The sequence below is a fragment of the Trichechus manatus genome, unplaced genomic scaffold, assembly GCF_000243295.1.
Source record: "Trichechus manatus latirostris isolate Lorelei unplaced genomic scaffold, TriManLat1.0 scaffold00027, whole genome shotgun sequence".
Lineage (NCBI taxonomy): Eukaryota > Metazoa > Chordata > Mammalia > Sirenia > Trichechidae > Trichechus > Trichechus manatus.
The window spans coordinates 16918984-16942265 of NW_004443963.1; the positions used below are offsets into that span (position 1 = coordinate 16918984).

Sequence of the window (23282 nt, forward strand, 5' to 3'; positions counted from 1 at the left end):
GTTAACCAATGTCATAAAACAACATGTGTACTACTGTTTCATGAGAAACTATTTGTTCTGTAAGCCTTCACCTGAAGTACAATAAAATATAAAAATAAATAAATAAATAAAATTGAAGAGGCTTAAAACGAAAAAACATAGGACCACCTACCCTACTTGGTCTCTATGTCCTTTCTGCCAGGGAAAATTTTTCTTAGCTATTTTTTCTAGTTGTGCTAATTTATTTTGAAAATTTAAAGTCAAATTTATACTTGATATTCATTATTGGGTTTCTTTAGGTCAGGCTTGCCTCAGAACATACGCTGTAATCACTACATCTTCTCCTATTTTAGCAGGTGACATGTACGTTATATTGAGATCAACACTAACTCTGGGTACTCCCCTTTCTGTGCATAACAGAGCCAACGTTGGTATGTTATCCACTATACTGGCTGTCAAACCACCGTGCAGAGTGCCCATTACATTAGCATGCTCTTCTTCCACTTTCATTTCACAAACCATTCTCCCAGGAGCGTGAGAGACAAGAGCCACCTTTTCCAAAACTCTATCAAAGTGGCGCACTTTGACCTTGGCCTTCAGCATCTGCTGGACTTTCTGTGTCAGGCTGCTCATCGTGGATGGTTCGCTGGCTCCTGGGTCCTGGTCAATAATGAACCTCAGAAGAGGAGGGAAGCCCAGAAATTCACAGAAAGAACTGCAATAACATTGTTTTTGACACCTTTTTAGAGTGGTAGAGAAGTAGACCAACAAGTCAGTTCATTTCATCAAGTACTCATTGCTCTTTCCTCTTTCTTGAACATATTTTAGACACTTTTTCATCTAGCTAATTCTTACCTGACCCTTAAAACCCAGCTCAGGCATCACCTCCTCCAGGAAGTCTCCTATGTCTGCCCTAGTGCTGCTTATTTTATATTCTGTGCTTTCCCAAACATACTCCACCAAATATGTCCTGTTGTGGTCATGGAGTTGTCGGTCTCTCTATACTGTATGTCTTTCAGGTTCAGAGACCTGGTCTCATTCAGCATTGACTCACCAGTGCCTGCTCCTGCGACTGACACATAGTAGGTACACAGTGAATTCTTGGTGAAGGAATTAACGAGTAGTTAATATGTGCTTATTAACATTCTACTTTCAGTTAATTGCTTATAGAAAAAGTAACTGATTACATTTTAGAACTTTGCCCCTCTGTATTCATGAAGTTAGGAATATATTCACTTAAAAGATATACTGATTTTTTTAATTTTTGTTTTTACTTTTAATTAAATTAATATGTATTCATACGTTAAAGAGTCAAATAGGTCTGGAGTCAAACCATCTGGGTTTAATACCAGCTTCATGACCAATTTCTAAAATGGGGATAATAATAGTGTGTATATTATAGGATCGTTATGGGGGTTAATTAATTAATTAATGTAAAGCATTTAGACTAGTACCTGCTGCATGTTGTTGTTAGTTACTATTGAACTGATTCCAACTTATGGCGACCCCATGTGTTACAGAGTAGAACTGCTCCATAGGGTTTTCTTAGCTGTAATCTTGACAGAAGCAGATCTCCAAGCCTTTTCTTCCTTGTTACCGATGGGTGGGTTCAAACCACCAGGCTTTAGGTTGGCAGTTGAGCACAGTTTGCACCACCTAGGGACCTTGCCTAACGCATAGTAAACATAATGTTGTTGTTGTTATTGTTAGCTGCCGTTGAGTCAGCCCCAACTCATGGCAACCCCAAGCACAACTGAACAAAATACTTTTGGATCAGACCATTGTTATCCACAGGGTTTCTGTTAGCTGATTTTTGGAAATAGATTGCCAGGCTGTTCTTCCTAGTCTGTCTTAGTCTGGAAACTCCGCTAAAACCTGTTTAGCATAATATTAGTGCTTATTAAATTAAATAGCTAATAGCGCTACAAAGATTGTTACCAAAAATTGCACCCTTGTAGACCCCCTTTCCCGTTCCCCAGCAAGAACACTTTCCACTTTTTTTTAACTGTTTTGTCTGTTTCTCTACATATATCTGAATGACATGTGGCTCTGGCTACCTCTTGATTTTTCAGTGGTAAGCATTATCTATTGGCTTCTCACTTGGAAAGATGGGAACTGGGCTCTCTCACATACACACACTTCCTATCCCCCATCCTCTTAATGTGTTTATATTGTAATTTTGTTGGATCATTAATCAGCATTATTATGACACTGTCAATAGTATTGCCAGCTGAGCTATGGAGTATATCATGGTATATATACATATATTTTTTTTTTTCTGCAAAACTTTTGTTACCACGAAACTAAGTCTTTTTTTTTTTTTATTTGTCTGTTTTCTTGTTTTTTCTTATGTACTTCTCACAGTTTATCTCAAATTTTCCCTTAGTTGTATAAATCTCCTCCCAGTACATTTAGACACTTTAGATAGTCTGTTGATTTCACCTTTGTTTCCCAGCCTTCTGACCTGCTTCACTCTGGGTGGTTGTTTTCTAGGCTGTTTACATAATCCTGGGGCTTCCCTCCTTCATTCTTGTGATTGCACTGGTCGTTTAACCTGTTTCTGTTTGTGTCTTTCTGGTTTCCCCACAGAGACATGATGATCACCTAGAAGCCAAAACCAGTGTAGCAAAAGGAGGCACTCCTCTTTGACCTCTCATCTTCCAGCTCCCCTGAAGGAATCCTGGCCTAAGAAGAACTAGGAGAAGACTTATAGGTGAAGCCTGCACATGTTGTCAAATTTAATCTCAAAAAGAAACAACAAAACAAAAAAGTAATATCGCAAGTGGGGACAATTTAGTCATTCCCAGTCCATGGGACAAAGAATATAAGTTCAATCCTGTTGTTGTTAGGTGCCATCAAGTCAGTTCCGACTCATAGCGACCCTATGTACAACAGAACGGAACACTGCCCGGCCTTGCATCATCCTCACAGTCATTCTTATACTTGAGACCATTGTTGCAGCCACTGTGTCAGTCCCTCTCCTTGAGGGTTTTCCTCTTTTTTGCTGACCCTCTATCTTACCAAGCATGATGTCCTTCTCCAGGGACTGGTCCCCTCTGACAACATGTCCAAAGTATGTGAGATGAAGTCTCACCATCCTTGCTTTGAATGAGAATTCTGGCTGCACTACTTCTGAGACAAATTTGTTCCTTCTTCTGGCAGTCCATGGTATATTCAGTGTTCTTCGCCAACACCATAATTCAAAGGCATCGATTCTTCTTTGGTCTTCCTTATTCATTGTCCAGCTTTCCCATGCATACGAGGCAATTGAAAACACCATGGCTTGGGTCAGGCGCAATTAGTCCTCATAGTGACTTCTTGGCTTTTTACACCTTAAAGAGGTCTTTTGCAGCAGATTTGCACAATGCAATGTGTCTTTTGATTTCTTGACTGCTGCTTCCATGGGCGTTGATTGTGGATCTAAGTAAAATGAAATCCTTGACAACTTCAATCTTTTCTCCGTTTATCATAATGTTGCTTATTGGACCAGTTGTGAGAATTTTTGTTTTCTTTATGTTGAGGTGTAATCCATACTGAAGGCTGTAGTCTTTGATCTTTATCAGTAAGTGTTTCAAGGCCTCTTCACTTTCAGCAAGCAAGGTTGTGTCATCTTCATATCACAGGTCGTTAATGAGTCTTCCTCCAATCCTGATGCCCCTTTCTCCTTCATATAGTCCAGCTTCTCAGATTATTTGCTCAGCATACAGATTGAATAAATATGGTAAAAGGATACAACCATGATGCACGCCTTCCCTGACTTTCAACCCTGCAGAATACGCTCATTCTGTTTGAACGATTGCCTCTTGGTCCATGTACAGGTTCCTTGTTAGCACAACTAAGTGTTCTGGAATTCCCATTCTTTGCAATGTTATCCATAATTTGCTATGATTCACACGGTTGAGTGCCTTTGCATAGTCAAGAAAACACAGGTGAACATCTTTCTGGTATTTTCTGCTTTCAGCCAAGACCCATCTGACATTGGTAATGATATCCCTTGTTCCACGTCCTCTTCTGAATCTGGCTTGAATTTCTGGCAGTTCCCTGTTGATGTACTGTTGCAACCACTTTTGAACGATATTCAGCCAAATTTTCTTTGTGTGTGAGATGAATGATATTGTTCAATAATTTCCACATTCTGTTGGATCACCTTTCTTTGGAATGGGCACAAATACGGATCTCTTTCCATCAGTTGGCCAGGTAGCTGTCTTCCAAATTTCTTGGCAGAGACAAGGGAGCACTTCCAATGCTGCATCCCTTTGTTGAGACATCTCAGTTGGTATTCCTTCAATTCCTGGAGCCTTGTTTTTCACCTATGTCTTCAGTGCAGCACTGAAGTTCACTCTTACCCTGGGCCAAAGGCATGATTTGAATTGGAGTTAAGTCACTTCATTCATGCATTTATTTACTAATTCTTTCATTCATTTATTTATTAATAATAACACTATGGAACATACATTATTAAATAATAGTAATAATCATAAGAGGTATCATTTATTAAGGACTTATGTACTGGGTGCTCTGTTAAATCCTTTTTAGATGTTGTCTTGTTTAACCCTCCTGGTGGACCCAAGTGGATATTGCTACCTCCATTTCTCATAGGAGGAAACTGGGGCTTGGAGAGGTTGAGCAAGCCCCACAGAGGGGAAACCTGTGGATCTATTCTGTACCATCCTTCTATTAGGCCCTGTGAATACAGAGATGGATAAAGACATGGTCTTTGACTTTAAGGGGCTCACAGTCTAGAAGAGGGAGAAGGGCGTGTAAACCAATAAATGCATTAATACTTTGCTAGAAATCTGTGAAGAACCTGAGAAAAACCGAGGCAGGTGAAGCCACTGTGCCCAGAGAGACTTTGGGAGAGACTTCACTGAGGCACAGCAGCACCAGGGCCACTTTGTGGAAGGACCTGTGCCCCGGCTGAGGGGCCTGGCCTTTGTCATGTGGGCCTCAGGGCTCAGGGGAGTGACCTGGTCTGTTTTAGAACAGTCTACCTGGCACAGAAAAGAGGGAGGAAATCCTGTGGATGGTTGCCCAAACCAAGAAGCAAATAAGTGCATTCTTGAGACACATAGTGCCCCCCACAGATATGCATCCTAGTGTGACCCCTGAGTATAACTCTAGGTGACCCCTTGGAAAATATGACCCAGGAAAACAGGAAGGGTGACAGGGAAGGAGCTCAAGCTTTGGCACCAGAAAAATTCTGAGCTTTATATCCCCGCCCTGCTCCTTAATAGATGCAGGACTATGCACTTATTAGTTGTGTGACTTGACCTCTCTGAACTTATTTTCTTAGGTGTGGAAACAGAATGCCTACCTAGGAGAGTCACTGTGATGGTTAAACGAGGTGGTTTATGCAGCGTTCCTGGCACAGTGTACTTCACTTGGTAACTGCCACCAGCTATTATTATTCTTGTTATCATTGTTGTTATAAAGCATACCCTTCTCCTGAAACCAGGACACATTAAGAACCTACCACGTACAAGGCACCATATGGTGTGATAAGCAGAGCAGTCTCTCCCCTTCCCCAGCCACAATCAACTCTTTTTTTAAAAAAATAATTTTTTATCGTTGTTGAGAGTATACGCAACAGAATATACACCAATTCAACAGTTTCTACAGGTACAATTCAGTGACATTGATTACATTCTTCAACTTGTGCAACCATTCTCTCCTTTTCTGAGTTGTTCTTCCCCTATTAACATAAACTTACTGCCCCCTAAGATTCCTATTTAATCTTTGAAGTTGCTACTGTCAATTTGATCCCATAAAGATAGATCTTAAAAGAGTACAATGCTTAACGCAGACATTCTTTATTAGTTAAACTAAACTATTGTTTGGTTTTTAAGAAGACTTCAGGGGGTATTTTTGGTTTAAAGTTTAAAGATTATCTCAGGTCAGTAGTGTCAGGGGTTCATTCAGCTTCAATGGCTCCAGAAAGTCTGGACTCTATGAGAACTGAAATTCTGTTCTGCATTTTCTTGCCTTTTGATCAGGATTCTTCTATAGAATCTTTGATCAAAATGTTTAGTAATGGTAGCTGGGTACCATCCAGTTGTTCTGGTCTCATGGCAAAGGAGGGAGTTGTTCATGGAGGCAATTAGGTACACATTGCATTTCCTCCTCCTATTCCTGACTCTCCTTCTTCCTCATTGCTCCAGGCTCAATAGAGAACAACTGCTGTACTTTGGATGGCCATTTGCAAGCTTTTAAGATCCTAGACCTTACACAACGAAATTAGGAGATAGAATAGAAGCACTAAACACATTCTTAGGCCAATTAACTGGGGTGTTGCATGAAACCACGACCCTAAACCTCCAAACCAATAAACCAAATCCCATGAGGTATTTGGTTGGACATAAGCAGTCTCAGCAGCTACTCTTTTTGGTTTATTTGTTTCAACAATCAACTCTTTATTTGCAGGTCTTCTAAGGAGCCATTCCCTCTCCTATTTCTGGGCCTTTTTCCTGTTGCTTCTGTACTTGAAAGGCCCTTCTCCTCCCCCCTCTCCATTAACTCCCAATGTCACTAATTCCTGCTCCTCCTTCAGGACTCCCCTTACATGTCTCCTCCTCTGAGAAGTCTTCCATGACCCACCTCCACCAAGGATGGCACATGTGCGCCTCCTGTGAGCTGCCAGGGCATTTCACGCACCCTCACTGTGGTAGCAATGATCATAAACCAGTTGCCACTGAGTCAGTTCTGACTCATGGCTACCCTGTGTGTGTCAGAGTAGAACTGTGCTCCATAGGATTTTCAGTGGTTGGTTTTTTTGGAAGTAGACCACCAGGCCTTTCTTTTAAGGCAGCTCTGGGTGGACTCGAACCTCCAACCTTTTAGTTAGCGGCCAAATGCATTAACTTTTTGCACCACCCAAAGACTCCTAGTAATTATCATAATGGATTTTAATTGCCCTCAACAAGATGGATTGGCACAGTGGCTACAATGGGCTCAGGCAATGATTGTGAGGAGGGCGCAGAACTGGCAGCGTTTTGTTCTGTTGTGCATTGGGTCGCTATGAGTCAGAACTGACTCGATGGCACCTAACAACAACAACAACAATCTCTAATCGGGGTGGATTATCCAATAGGCAAGGTAAGCACAGTGCTTACATTGCTTACCAGATCATCTGCAGTGAATAATTCCACATTTTGTCACCACATCAAAGATTCTGCTTCTAGGTATGGGCTGGCATCTGTCTCTCTCCCAACCCCACAGCACCTTTCACAGAATCAAAGCCTCTTTTTAAATTTACAGTCCCTGACGGGGGCAGATTATCCAGTGAGCAAGGTAAGTACGGGCTTCCTTGTGCTTACTTCCTAATCTGTAGTGAACAAGTTCACGTGAGTTTCACCACATCTTTGATGTGGTTAAAAAAAGCAGGTGAACTTGTTCACTACAGATTAGGAAGTAAGCACAAGAAAGCCTGTGCTTACCTTGCTTATTGGGTAATCTGCCCCTGTCTATAATGCATCAAATTGACAACGTTAGCTGGAAAATTAGATAGGAAATTTAGGAGGCAGTGAGTTTATGTTAATGGGGGAGGAACAATTTGGAAAAGAAGGGTGAGAATGGTTGCACAACTTGAAAAATGTCATCAGTGTCACTGAATTGTACATGTAGAGATTGTTGAATTGGTGTATGTTCTGCTGTGTATACTCTCAACAACAACAAAAAAGAGAATTATTAAAACGGGAAAAAACGCATTTGAAAAAGCGTAAGAACAAAGGAATTTCTGAAATTGTATAATACTTATAAGCCAGTATGAATTTATAATATAAAAGTTACAAAGGGATTTTAGAACATTAGATTTACTGAAATACCTAGTTTGTATGAAGTTAATTAAAATTTCTCAGTATAAAAACAGAAACAATGGTACTGATAAGTCTTTCTTCACCTGGAAGATTCTATAGCCTACAACAAAGGGGCTCAAACCGTGCTGCTACAATCCACTATTGGCAGTTGCTTTCCTGATCAAAGGAAAAAGGAATTGACAGAACTTTTTCCATATTAAGTTTACCTCTAATAGCCTTCTCTTAAGGATAGTTCAGGCTTTGCAGCCTGACTGCTGGGCTCAAATCTTGTCTCCACTGCTTACCAAATGTGAAAGCCAGGGCAACAGTCACGGAACCCGTCCAAGCCTCAATTTCCTCAGTTGTAAAATGAGGCTGACAAAATCACATATCTCACAGGGCGCTGTGAGAATTAAGTAAAAGATACAAGTATGGTGCTTAGAACAGAATAAGGGCCTGGCCAAAACAAGCATTCAATAAGTTTTAGCTATGGGAAACTGTCGCGTGCCACTGCTCAAGGTGACAAAAACAAACTGTTAAGTAAAAGTTATAATCAAGAAAAAAACTAGGTGTGATTCCTTAACATATGATGTGTTATTTTAAGATACCGAACTCTGCAGTTGTATCAGAGATGCATGTTTTATGCTAGTAAACAGTCCTTTATTTGGGTGCCAGAAATTTAATGCATTATTCTTATGGGCTTCTGCAAAGAGCACTATGACTCCTGGCTGCCCTGCCACCACATGGGAGAATCAGGGCTCTGAGCTCAGGAAACCACCTGAGCCTTCACCCTTCAGCTCATCTGCATTGGCAACCAGGCTCTTCCTCCACCCTAGAGCTGTAACCTGTGAAACCACAGCTGGACTGCTTTCTCCAAGATGGGTCTGCCCCAAACTTCCCAGCCCTGAGTTTTCCAAATGCAATTCCTTGTACTGCTTTGGGCTCAGCCAGTTTTCATGCTATAAAAAAGTCTGAGAGCCTGGAAGGGAAGCATTTAACTCTGATCTTCTCTGTGCGTGTCACGGAAAGCTTCCTGGAGGAGGAGACATTGGCGCCACACAGACTCTAGGAGTAGGAGTTGGCCAGGGGAAGGAGGGTTGGGATGGGTTGGGGCGTGGGAGATAATAGCAGTTCCTGCAGAGGAAGAAGCTTGTTCAAGCAAGGCCTGGAGGCAGAGAGAGCTCAGCCTCTGCTCAGCCTCTTAGGTTGCTGCAGAGGGCTCAGTGTCACTTGAGTGGTGGGTGGGAAGGGATGATGGACAGAGACAACAGAGGAGAGGGGAGTAGGGCCCACTTCCTGAAGGCCTCACGTCTAAGAGTTTGGATTTTTCCTTGGGATCCTTAGGGCAGTGAGGAGAGAGTGTAGATTTTAAGGGGAACATGATGAGATGTGGATTTTTTAAAAGATCCTCTGGACGTTGTGGGAGACACCGTGGGGAGCCTGAGAGACGGTGGCCTCAACTCCAGCGGGCCTCAGCTGCCTCCTTTGAAAAACAGGGAAAATAAAACCTACCTCTCAGGACTGTTACGAGAATTTGATGGGATAACCTATGGAATATGGCTAGCACAGGGCAAAGGTCACTTCCCTTAATTTCCCTTCCAGTGTCTGCAATGGGAAGAGCAGGTCTGCTCTTCTTTAACTTCTGAAACGTCTGGGGTCACCAGGCCTTAGTGACTTCTGAAAGAGGTGTCTGGGGGCACATCTGTTGATGCCTCTGCCTTCCCTCTACCAGGCTGGGAGTCCACTGAGAACAGAGACAGTGTCTTATCCACTGTTATTTCCCCAGGGTCTACTGCAGGGAGCTTTTGTAACCTCTAAACCTAGGTTTGCCACTGTGTGAAGTGCAGTGAACAATCCCTAGCTCAGGAGCCATGGTGGCATAATGGTTAAGCACTCAGCTTCTAATGGAAAGGTTGGTGGTTCAAACCCACCCAGCCAAGAAAACCCTATGGGCAGTTCTACTCTGTCACATGGGGTCGTTACGAGTCAGAATCAGCCCCATGGTACCCAACAACAATCCCTATCTCACAGAGCTGATATGAAGGTTAAGTAAGGTCATGTTTGTAATGTGCTTAGCTTAATGCTCAGGGCAAAGTAAACAGTCAAATGATAATCATTATTATCATATTATAAATTGATATTATTACTGATAATATTTTAAATAAAATGAGTAAATAAAGGAGAAAATGCATAAATAAATGTAGTGCCCCAAGTACAAAACTCCCCACTCTTACTTTTCACTCAGACTAGGAAAAACTATAATGGAATCTTTTCCCTATTCCAGGAAGAGGTATTTCTATTTCCCAGTCTTTGGCCATAATTTTATTTTTCTGCTGTTGTTATTCCACCCCGCCTGGTAGCAGTGGCTTCAAAGACTTCGTAGGGATCTTCTGGATCCTCAAGGCTTGAAAGTGAGAGGGGAGCGCTCTGCAACCCACATTTCTTTTCCCGCTCCTCCTTTTCTTTCCTGTGGGAAAACCAAAAAGACATTTAAAAAAACTGGCTCAAAAATTCAGTATCATTTCAAAGGTGTCACTGGAATATTGATAGGTGTTGAGAGGAAGAGTTTACAAATCAGTCAGTAACACTGGCAGGGACTCCCCACTTTGCCTCATATGCATGTGAAAGCTGGACCATGAATAAGGAAGACCAAAGAGGAATTGATGCCTTTGAATTATGGTGTTGGCAAAGAATATTGAATATACCATTGACTGCAAGAACGAATAAATCTGTCTTGGAAGAAGTACAGCCAGAAGGCTCCTTGGAAGCAAGGATGGCAAGACTTCGTCTCACGTATTTTGGACGTGTGATCAGGAGGGATTAGTCCCTGGAGAAGGACATCATGCTTGGTAAAGTAGAGGGTCAGCAAAGGAGAGGAAGACCCTCAATGAGATGGATTGACACAGTGGCTGCAATAATGGGCTCAAGCGTAACAACAATTGTGAGGATGGTGCAGGTCTGGGCAGTGTTTCCTCCTGTTGTACACGGAACTGTAAGTTGGAACTGGCTTAAAGGCACCTAACAACAATAACCTCACTTTGCCTAGTAAACAAAAAGACCATTTCCTACTCTGTTCCCTTTTGAAGGAGTCCCTGGGTGGTGTAAATGGTCAGTGTTTAAAGGCTGGAGCTTTGAGTCCACCTAGGGGGCCTTGGAAGAAAGGCCTGCTGATGTACTTCTAAAAAATCAGCTATTGAAAATCCTTTGTAGCACAGTTCCACTCTGACACACATGGGGTTGCCATGAGTCAGAGTCGACTCAACAGCAACTGGTTTTTTTTCCCTTTTGAAGTTCTCTCTTATGACCTATGAGACTTTATTGCATGTTGTCTGTTTACATATCTCTTTCCGCCTCTAGACTTTGAGTCCTTGAAGGCAAGGACTGCAACTTCTTCATTTCTTTGTATTCCTACTACCTGGCAAAGGAGATTGTTAGTGAATGTTTAATTGACTTCTCTATTTAGTAAAATGAGGTAATGATATCCAATAGGGCTTTGCTGAGATATAAATAAAATAAAGTAAGCACATTGTAGTCGTCTGATAGCATCTCACCCATGTCACTGGCTGTGCCCTGCTCTCTTTGGCCATGTAGCCACTCAGGTCTGGCCAATCACTCACAGCACTCCTTCCTCTTGAACTAAGTGACTGGTCCAGACAGGGTGAGCAGAGCCATCAGAGACTCCTATGAGGTTTGGCTTATGGAGGCTGGGAGGGGGTTATGTACTATAAGGATTTTTAGATTATGCACTATAAGGATACAGGCTTGGGCTATCTGTGGCCCTCTTTCCTTCTCTGAGGGTATAGGCAGCTTGAAAAAGAAGCCAGCACACAGAGTGAAAGAGGGTCAAGAGAAACAGAGAGAAAGAGAATCTGACAATATCATTGAGCCCCTAGGACCAAATGTGCCTGTAGCCAGCCTCTCTGTGACCTTCCCATTTACTTAAGCCACTAGGTTCTCCTTCTGCCTAAACAAGTTTTAGCTGCCTTCCCAGCACATGCAACAACAGCGCTCTGAATAATGCAGTTCATAACATACTTAGCCCAATGCTTGGTATAGAGAAAGAAGAAAATCTTTGGTAACTCTTGCTACTACCATTAATAATAATAAATGTAATATGAGAGTTGAGTGTATGAATGAAGGGAGTAGCCTAAATACAACCTCCCTAACATCAGACTGGAAACTATGGTTAGCTATGGCTGCTAACCAAAAGGTCAGCAGTTTGAGTCCACCAGGTGCTCCGTGGAAACCCTGTGGGGCAGTTCTACTCTGTCCTATAGGGTTGCCATGAGTTGGAAGTGACTTGACGGCAATGTGTGTGTTTTTGGTGACATCGGACTGTGAGTGAACTTTTATGTGCTTTTTTCTACATTCTAGGAATTCTTTTTTTAATAATATTTATTTTTGGTGGCAATATACACAACAAAACATACATCCATTCACAATTTCTACATGAATAGTTCAATGACATTGGTTACATACTTCACACTGTGTCACCATTCTCAGTGTCTCTACTGGTATGTTTCATCAACATTAATTTGGGCTCTTTGCCCCTTAAAGTTCTCATCTGTGCTTTAGATTAACTGTTGTCAGTTTATGTGCCAGGAATTCTTAAACTGCACACACTTCTAGTTTTTCCATGGTTTTTGACTGAACAAACCTTGAAAGAAATTTTATCTCTTTCAGTTGGCTTCCTCTGGGTTTCTTTTCAAGGTATTCTTCGTTGAAGATCGAAGGTGGGATGAAAGTATGGTTTGCCTTCTTTTTCTCTGCTGCTTTTTGATTGATGTTCTTCACCTCCCTGGGGAGAAACCACAAAGACACAATATGGAAAAAGATAAAAAGTCAGTGTGATCTCTTCAGAGGCCTCACTCCCATCTACCTATGTTGTTGTTGTTGGTTGCTGTTGAGTAAATTCCGACTCATGGCGACCCCATGTGTACAGACTAGAACTGTTCCATAGGGTTTTCAAGGCTGTGACCTTTGGAAGCAGATCGCCAGGACTGTCTTCCAAGGCACCTCTGGGTGCGTTTGAACCTCCAGCCTTTTGGCTAGTGGTTGAGTGCTTAACCGTTTGTACCACCTAATATGTACAGGGAGGCAAATATTTACATATTCATTAATTACATCTGTCAAAAGCAACCAACCGGAGCAGAGAGCTGATTGCATAGCAGTGACTCAGGCACCAAGCTCTTGCTGAGCGCCAGCTATGTGCCAGGTGTCATGTCAGCCCTGGGAACACAGAGAAGAATAAGACATGGTCCCTGAATTCAAGGCATATATACTCAGACTAGGGACACAGGTGAGGGAATCCACAAGCTTTGAATGCAAGCTGAATTCAAATTCAGGCTCTGCCACTTGCTACGCGACCTTGGGCCAATTACTTGACCTGGTGATAACAGAACCTAGGGTTGTGGTGAGGATTGGGTTACCGTAGCTTAAGTACTTATAAAAGTGCCTGGTATGTAGTACATGATCAATAAATGTTGGCTGCTGCTGCTGTTGTTATAGAAGAAGGTTACAGTGGAGTGTGTTCTGATGAGCTCAGGATACACAATGGGAACGCTGAGTTGAGAGTTGAAGACCTCCAGAGGAGGTAATACACCAGCTGGCTTTTGAAACATGAGTAGATGTTTACTCCACAAAGAAGCAGGTTACGAGCATTCAAAGTAGACAAAATAGCAGTAAGTATATACTAAAGTAACTTGCCCAAACGTCTGTCAGTTTGTCGTACTGTAATGGCTTGCGTGTTGCTGTGATGTTGGAAGCTATGCCACTGGTATTCAAATACCAGCAGGGTTACCCATGGTGGACAGGTTTCAGTGGAGTTTCCAGACAAAGACAGACTAGGAAGAAGGACCTGGCAGAATACTTCTGAATAAACTGGCCAATGAAAACCTTATGAATAGCAACGGACCATTGTTTGATATAGTGCTAGAAGATAAGCCCCTCAGGTTGGAAGGCACTTAAATATGACTGGGGAAGAGCTGTTTCCTCAAAGTAGAGTTGACCTTAATGATGCGGATGGATCAAGTTTTCGGGACCCTCATTTGCTGAGGTGGTGTGACTCAAAATGAGAAGAAACAGCTGCAAAAATCCATTAATAATCGGAACACGGAGGGTATGAATCTAGGAAAATTGGAAGTCATCAAAAATGAAATGGACTGCATAAAGATCGATATCCTAGGCATTAGTGAGCTGAAATGGACTGGTATTGGCCATTTTGAATCAGACAATCATATGGTCTACTATCCTGGGAATGACAAATTGAAGAGGAACGGCATCGCATTCATTGTCAAAAAGAACATTTCAAGATCTATCCTGAAGTCCAGCACTGTCAGTGATGGGATAATATTCATAAGCCTATAAGGAAGACCAGTTAATATGGCTATTATTCAAGTTTATGCACCAACCACTAATGACAAAGATAAAGAAACTGAAGATTTTTACCAACTTCTGCTATCTGAAATTGATCAAACATGCAATAAAGATGCATTGATAATTACTGGTGATTGGAATATGAAAGTTGGAAACAAAGAAGAAGGATTGGTAGTTGGAAATTATGACCCTGGTGATAGAAATGACGCCAGAGATTGCATAATAGAATTTTGCAAGACCAACGACATCTTCATTGCAAATACCTTTTTTCAACAACATAAATGGTGACTATACACAAGGACCTCAACAGATGGAAAACAAGAAGTCAAGATGACTACATCTGTGGAAAGAGAAGATGGAAAAGCTCAATATCATCAGTCAGAACAAGGCCAGGGGCTGACTCTGGAACAGACCATCAACTGCTCATATGCAAGTTCAAGCTGAAGCTGAGGAAAACTAGAGTAAGTCCATGATAGCCAAAATATGACCTTGAGTATATTCCACCTGAATTTAGAGACCATCGCAAGAATAGATTTGAGCACTGAACGCTAATGACCAAAGGCCAGAGAAGTTGTGGAATGACATCAAGGACATCATACGTGAATAAAAACGAGGTCATTAAAAAGAAAGAAAAGACCAAAATGGATGTCAGAAGAGACTCTGAAAGTTGCTCTTGAATGTAGAGTAGTTACAGTGAAAGGAAGAAATGATGAAGTAAAAGAGCTGAACAGAAGATTTCAAAGGGCCGCTTGAGAAGACAAAGTAAAGTATCATGATGAAATGTGCAAAGACCTGGAGTTAGAAAATCAAAAGGGAAGAACATGCTTGGCATTTCTCAAGCTGAAAGAACTGAATAAAAAAATTCAAGCCTCCAGTTGCAATACTGAAGGATTCTACAGGAAAAATATTGAACAACACAGTAAGCATCAAAAGAAGATGGAAGGAATACACAGAGTCACTGTACCAAAAAGAACTGGTCAATGTTCAACCATCTCAGGAGGTAGCATATGATCAAGAACTGATAGTACTGAAGGAAAAAATCCAAGCTGCACTGAAGGCATTGGCAAACAACAAGGCTCCAGGAATTGACAGAATACCAACAGAGATGTTTCAACAAATGGATGCAGCACTGGAACCCCTCACTTGTCTATGTCAAGAAATTTGCAAGACAGCTTCCTGGCCAACCGATTGGAAGTGATTCATATTTGTGCCCATTCCAAAGAAAGGTGATCCAAAAGAATGCAGAAATTATCAAACAGTATCATTAATATCACACACAAGTAAAATTTTGCTGAAGATCATTCAAAAGTGATTGCAGAAGTACATTCACAGGGAACTGCCAGAAGTTCAAGTCGGATTCAGCAGAGGGTGGGAATGAGGGTTATTATCATTGCTGATGGCAGATGAATCTTGGCTGAAAGCAGAGAATAACAGAAAGATGTTTACCTGCGTTTTATTTACTATGCAAAGGCATTCTACACTGTGAATCATAACAAATTATGGATAACATTGTAAAGAATGGGAATCCCAGAACAATTAATTGTGCTCATGAGGAACCTCTGCATAGACAAAGAGGCAGTCATTTGAATAGAACAAGGGAATACTACATGGTTTAAAATCAAGAAAGGTGTGTGTCAGGGTTGTATCTTTTTACCACACTCATTCAGTCTGTATGCTGAGCAAATCATCCGAGAAGCTGGACTATATGAAGAAGAATAGGGCATCAGGATTGGAGGAAGACTCATTGACAACCTGTGATACGAAGATAACACAACCCTGCTTGCTGATAGTGAAGAGACTTGAAGCACTTACTGATGAAGATCAAAGACTACAGACTTCAGCATTGACCATACCTCAACATAGAGAAAACAAAAATGATCTGAGGATGGTGCAGGACGGGGGCAGGGTTTTGTTCTGTTGTGCAAAGGGTTGCCGTGAGTTGGAACTGACTTGATGACACCTAACAACAACAAGTAACTTGAAATGCTATCATATACTTCTCTGGTCACTATTGGATGGATGCAAGAGGACTGGTATTAAAACACTAGCACTGAATTTGGCCTACACCAATGGTCATTCCAACAATGGAAGTCTTTTTTCAATTCAAAGGAAAAAATTGTATTGATATAACATTCTTGCTGTTAGAATCTTCTGTCACAACTGTTTCTTACCCTTTGAAGCCTGCTTCTGCTTGCAATGGATAGACAAAGAACAAGCAGCAAATTGTATTTGTCCTGGTTATGATCATATTTTCTAACAGAAAAACTCGGAGGAAATTCTTTGATACAATTTTCTGTCTTATCATTTCTTGAGATGTTAAAGCCTACATACATGTCTTAGACTCATATTTTTCACTAGAAGAAGAATCTTTAGCTTGTGTAATAGAATAATATGTTGAAACATTTCACAGGGTTCTGCAAAGGGCATTTTGAATTCTGGATGCTCTGCCCAGACAAATGTATAGGAAATACAGGGTATATTGGAACAAGTTAAATGATACCCTGAGGAAATCATTGGAAAAATCCAGGATGTGGCTTCAACAATCCAAAAAAGTCCATCTCATTAAAAAAAAAAAAAAAGGGCTGGGGGACTGTTACAGATTAAAAGACATGACAGACATATAACAACAAAATACAATTCCTGATCCTTGACTGGATCTTGCAGCAGAAGATAAATCCAAAAAAGACACTTTGGGCACAACTGGGGAAATCTGAGTTTGGGCTAGACATCAGAGAGAGAAAGCAAATGCAGCAAAATGGGAATACTTGGTAAACGCAGTGAAGGACACGTGGGTGTTTATTGTACTAACCTTTCAACTTTTCTGAAAGGCTTGGAATTTTTCCAAACAAAGTAAAAACATTGAAGAAGGCATTAGGCATAGGAAAATTCCCATAATACGCTGCTAAGTGGGAAAATAAAAAGGCTACAAAACAGAATTACAGTATGAGTCTACTACTGTTGTTTAGAGATACAGATACATATACCTAGAAAATGACTGGATTTACAGAAAAATGTTAGCAATGTATATCTCTAGGTGCTTTTCTATGGGTTTCCAAGCTTTTTGTTTGCCTTCATTGACAATGTAATGTTTTTGTAGTTAGAAAATATTATTATTATTTCCTTTAAAGATCTGGTCTCTATATTGTGGAATTTACATTTTGACCACAAGAAAGCCGATTGTGCTTAAAATAGTTACGGGGCGAGGCGCCCCCTGATTAAAAATTACTATGCTGTACTACAAAAAATGCTGAAACAATGCCACCTTCCTAAAGCCCCTTAAATACCTGAGGAAGTGGTTTTGCTGCTCCTTTAGGCACTCATCAAAATAATTCCATTCGTTCCAATGAAGCCGGTTCAACCGGCAGAGGTTGTCCTTTCGCTTCTTCAGGTTGTTCAGGGCCTGGGTGATGATGTCAGCATACTTTGGGGTGGACTCAGTGGTCTTCATCGTCAAGAAAAACCCTACACTCTCTGATGGTGTTGGCCCTTTGCTTTATTAGTGGAATGTGATTAGTGCGTGAGGAGGAGGAAGAGAGGAATAGGGGAGTGGGGAAAATGACCGTGTTTCCGGATGATGATGGAAATCTGAGCAGGAAATGACATCTTCTGCTCTTTGACCACAGCCTACTTTGGAAAGAAAGAGGTTATCCTCTCTGGCTAGGCTGTTCGCCACCTTTTAATAAAGCCCTTCTCTCCTCCTGCTGATGGAAGGGCTGTTGTTGTTGTCGGGTGCCATTGAGTCAATTTTGACTCATAGCAATCCATGTAACAGAGCAGGACTGCCTCATAGGGTCTCCTAGGCTGTAATCTTTGCAGGAACACATTGCCAGGTCTTTCTCCCACAAAGTGGCTGGGTGGGTTCAAACCACCAACCTTTTGGTTAGCAGCCAGGCACTTAACTGTTTGTGCCACCATGGCTCCTTGATGGAAGGGCTAGGAAATACTTATTTAGGCTGTCATCTGAATTTCTCTATTATCACAGTACTGAATAGGAAGAAGTTCCAACTTCCCTTTCTTTTCAGGCCCAAGGACTCTTTCCCCATCTCATGTTTGTATGTCGGAAAATTCTCTGTCTCCCTCCCATCTCCCAAGTCTCCCTGACTTGGTTAGAATCTTAGCTGTACTGGTCAGGAGTTGTGGAACCTCAGACAAGATATGTCATCCTCAATGTCTCTATTCCTTTATCTATAAAATAAGGTTAATAATACTGACCTTACGGTGTTAATAATAATAATGATACTTTTTATTTTAGTACCAGTTGTATGCCACTAAATTCTAGTCACGACACTATTAGTTTGGTATACAAAACCCGTTGCCGTTGAGTCGATTCTGACTCATAGCAACCGTATAGGACAGAGTAGAACTGCCCCATAGGGTTTCCAAGGACCGGCTGGTGGATTTGAACTGCCAACCTTGTGGTTAGCAGTCAAGCTCTTAACCACTACATCACCTTTTAGGAATGAGTAGATAAAGATATTGAGCCCTGAGCTTAAGCCGTGTGTATGAGATCTCCAGGTCAGTGGGTTGCTGAGCTGGGATTCAGATCCAGGGCTGTCTATCCCCAAATCAGGCTCTTTTCATTACACTACACTGTCTTTACAGAACAAATGAGGTGATGTACAGGAAAGCACTTTACAGACAATAAAGTACTATGAAATGTGAGCTGTTAGCATCCTCTGCTTATAGTCTTAAGTTTGTGGGTATGAAGCTCTATAGGGCAGGCAATGCAAAGTCCTACCTAGTCCATTATGGACGTTCCTCATGATGGGGAGCTAACTACAGACATGTAATATTCAAGCACTCATTATCTGCCAAGCACTGTGCTGGGCCTTTCCCTCTGTTGTCTTTGTGATCTGCATAACAGTCCTATGAGGCAGGTACTGTCATCCCCATTTTACAGATGAAAAAAATGAGGCCCAAAGAGAAGATGGAACTTATCTAAGATCATTCAGCTGGTAAGAGGTAGAGCTGGTTCCTGAGTCCAGGTCTATTTGATTCCAAAACCCATATTAACGCCCCCTATGGTAACCTGCTTATATCGTGAGTTGTCTCTGATTTTATCCCAAGACTCAGGACACCAACACATGCCATACCTGTTTCTTGAGATTTGAGCTTTTTTCTAAATGCTTAGCATAAATGCCACCAGGACCAGGAATCTGCTGATAGGTATGAAGAAGGGGTATGTGGCGCAGTGGTTAAACGTTCGGCTGCTAACCAAAAGGTCTGTGGTTTGAACCCACCAGCAGTTCCACAGGGAAAAACCTGGCAATCTGTCCCTGTAAAGATTACAGCCTATATCATTACTGAACATTTTGATCAAAGATTTCAAAGAAGAATCCTGATCATACGGGGGAAAATGCGGCACAAAATTCCAAATTCTCATGGACTCTGGATTTTCTGGAGCCATGGAGGCTGGATGAGCCCCTGAAACTATGGTGCTGAGATAATCTGTAAAACTTAAACCAAAATATCCCCTGAAATCCTCTTAACACCAAAAATAATCTAGCTTAACTAGCAAAAATGTCTTCCTTGAGCATTATGCTCGTTTAAGAACTATCTATATGGGATCAAACTGACAACAGTAACTCAAAAGATTAGCTAGGAACCATAGGAGGCAGTGAGTTTATGTTAATGGGGGAGGAACAACTCAGAAAAGGAAGGTGAGAATGGATGCATAACTCGAAGAACATAATCAGTATCACTGAATTGTACATGTAAAAACAGTTGAATTGGTGTATGTTTTGTTGTGTATATTCTTGACAACAACAATAAAATAATAATTAAAAATAATAATTACTGCCTAGGAAATCCTGTGGGGCAGTTCTGTCTGTCCTATAGGAATTGAGTCAATAACAACAACAGGGAGGAGGGGTATGTGTGAAGAGGGTGTTACATGAAGTATACATGTGGACACGAGAATTCCTGATCAATACTCACTCTAGGGTCATTTTGAGTATCTAGGAAGCATTTAGTTTCAAAGTATGTTAGAGTGCCTAGTTAGTGCACTCATTCTAAAAGATGGGAAAAAAGTGACTTTGTACCTACAGAAATTCGACCTGCCCAGGGTCCCATAGCCAGTTCATGAGGCAGATTTGGAAGTAAAATAAACAAGATTCCGACCCTTACACTCCTATAAATGCCCACCCTTAACTGCCACCCACTGTGTGCCAGGTGCTATGCTGAGGGCTGGATCCCTCTCCCTGGCCCTGGCTTCTAGGAAGGGGAAGCAGGGCCTGGAGGAGCATGGGCCCCGCGTGCAGGTGGCAAGGATATGGGATGCTGTTGGTCTTCGACCTCCTGACCATCAACATGTCCTCGCCATGCTGCCGTAGAGTGGAGTAGTTATGGAGGAAGTACACAATCAGAGGGCTCTTCCCGTAAATGTTAAAGTGGTTTGCAATCAGCTCAGGGCTCTTGCAGGCAGGGTGAGACTGGGTTGGAAAAAAGGAGGAAAAAAAAAGATACTGTCATTTTTATACCATGTATTAAGAAATGTAAAGGCACTCATATCCTGTGATCTAGTAACTCCAGTTTTAGTAATGCCATCCTAAGGAAATTAAGAAAATGGTTGGTGCTAAGATGTTCACTATACAGATACTTACTATAGCAGAAGGTTAGAATGACCTAAACGTCTTAGGAGAAGTTATCGATGACCTGTCTATCCAAAGGAATAATGCCACTATTAAGATGTTTATGGAGAATGGATAACTTAAAAAATGTTTCAGATATAGCAGTGTCTTAGTTATCTAGTGCTGCTATAACAGAAATACCAGAAGTAGATGGCTTTAACAAACAGACATTTATTCTCTCAAAGTCTAGGAGGTTAGAAGTCCCAATTCAGGGTGCCAGCTCCAGGGGAAGTCTTTCTCTCTCTGTCGGCTCTGGTCTAGGAGCTTCTCAGCCCAGGGACCCCAGGTCCAACAGGCGCACTCTGCTTCTGGCGCTGCTTTCTTGGTAGTAAGAGGTCCCCCGTCTTTCTGCTAGTTTCTTTCTTTTATCTCAAAAGAGATTGACTCAAGATACAGCCTAATCTTGTAGATTAAGTCCTGCCTCACTAACATAACTGCCTCTAATCCTACCTCATAAATATCACAGAGGTAGGATTTACAACACATAGGAAAACCACATCAGATGACAAACTGGTGGACAATCACACAATACTGGGAATCATAGCCTAGCCAAGTTGACACACATTTTTGGGGGACACAATTCAATCCATAACAAACAGTAAATTTAAAAAATCAAGATAGAAAATTGGGTCAAAACCCACTGCCTTCCAGTCAATTCTGACTCATGTGACCCTATAGGACAGAGTAGAACTGCCCCATAGGGTTTCCAAGGAGCAGATGGTGGATTCGAACTGTCAACCATTTGGTTAGCAGCTAATCTCTTAACCACTATGTCACCAGGGCTCCAGAAAATTGGGTAGATGGCATTATATATTTTACATGAAATAAATATTATTATATGAAATAAATAAGTTAAGGAAAAAAAAAGATGAGAGACTGGAAGGATATTTACCTAAATGTTAACAATTCATTCAGCAAATGTGTATTGAGTGACAACTATGTCTATGGAGCCCTGGTGGCACCGTGGTTAAGTGTTCGGTCAACGGTTCGAACCCACCAGCTGCTCTGTGGCAGAAAAATGTGGCAGTCTGCTTCCATAAAGATTACAGCCTTCGAAACCCTATGGGGCAGTTCTACTCTGTCCTATAGGGTCGCTATGAGTCAGAATCAAATTGACAGCAATGGGTTTGGGTTTTTTTGACTATGTATACACACTGTTCTAGGTGCTGGAGATCTCTGCAGAGTTCAGCAGAGAACAAGACAAATTCTAGCCCTCATGGAGCTTGTGTTATAGTTGAGAGGAATATAATAAACAAATCAACAAATAAAAGAATAACAATATCATGGAATAATAAGTGCTATAGATAAGAATTAAGCAGGTGATGAAGGGTGGTAGGGTGGGAGAGGACAGGAAGGGAATATTTTCTATGAGGTAGTCAGGGGAGTTAAGATGCTGGCAGATCCTGAATGACGGTGAGGGGAGGGAACCATGGGAAAATCTGTGGGCAGATGTTCTAGGCAAAGGGAACAGCAATTGCAAAAGACCCTGAGGCAGAAATGAGCTTGGTGTGTCCGAGGACGGAAACAAGGCCTGCATGGTTCAACTGAGTGTTTAAGACTAGGAGTAAGACATGAGGGTGCAGAGGAAGCCAGGGGCTCTTGGACCATGGTAGAATTAGGGCTTCTTTCTAGGTGTGATGGGAAGTTACTGGAAGGTTTTGAGCAGGGGTGACTTAAGTTTTTTAAGATGTCTTTGACTGATGTGTGGAGAAATGAGTGTGATGGATAAGAGTGGACACAAGAACAGTTAGGAGGCCCCTGTAGTTGCTCGGGGAGAGTTGATGGGGCCTGAGGCTTGGGAGTTTCATAGAGGGTGAGAAGTGATCAAATTTACAATAAACGATGAAGGCAGAATTGGCAGGATTTGTTGATGGACAGGATGTGGGTGTGGGAGAAAGCTAGGAGTTAGGAATGACTCCCAGGGTTTAGGTGCCAGTTGCTTCAGGTGGGAAGACTTAGGGAGGAACAGCTCAGTGGGGCTGGCGGATGGCTGAGCCAACTCGCTTTGGCACTTCCCTTCCACTTTTCCCTGCCAGGCCCTAGGCTTTCAGCTGCATCCCCTTCCTGTTAGAAGTGGCCACCCTCCACTCTACTGCTGGGCTTCCCGCCCCACAACACGGGAGGAGTACACAATCACCCATTTCTCTTCTCCCTATCTCCACAGCAAACCTACCAGCCCTTTCAGCATTAAGGACCATAACACTGCTGGCCTTTACTTTCCCCGCACCCAGAAGAAGGTCAGAAAAGTTAAAGTTTGCTCAAGCAATACAGTTGGTGAGAGGTAGAATCAAGACTTGAACCCATGTCTGTTTGTCTTTTCCACCATGCCTCCTGCTTCTCAAAAATTTCACTGCTAAGGAGTTCCGGCAAAATGGCGCTCTAGGAAGAAGCACCACGCTGTCCCTCCACAGCAAAGATCCGAAAAACAGCCAAACAGAGAATACAACAATCCTGAAACCCTAAAACATCAAATGAAGAGATAAAGAACTCAGCCAAGCACCAAATGGAG

General features: G+C 41.9%; 1 protein-coding gene across 1 annotated transcript in view; it reads right to left on the minus strand.

The window, feature by feature from the left end:
- Window positions 1-10091: 10091 nt before the first annotated feature.
- The window catches only part of FAM227A (family with sequence similarity 227 member A), a 64398-nt gene continuing 51207 nt past the window's right edge, over window positions 10092-23282 (minus strand). Inside the window, exons 14-17 of the mRNA XM_023728914.1 lie at window positions 20418-20575; window positions 17429-17581; window positions 12427-12567; window positions 10092-10236 (exon numbers count right to left, since the gene is read on the minus strand). Of these exons, the coding sequence (XP_023584682.1) occupies window positions 10092-10236; window positions 12427-12567; window positions 17429-17581; window positions 20418-20575 (597 nt within the window). The remainder of the gene's footprint in view (window positions 10237-12426; window positions 12568-17428; window positions 17582-20417; window positions 20576-23282) is intronic.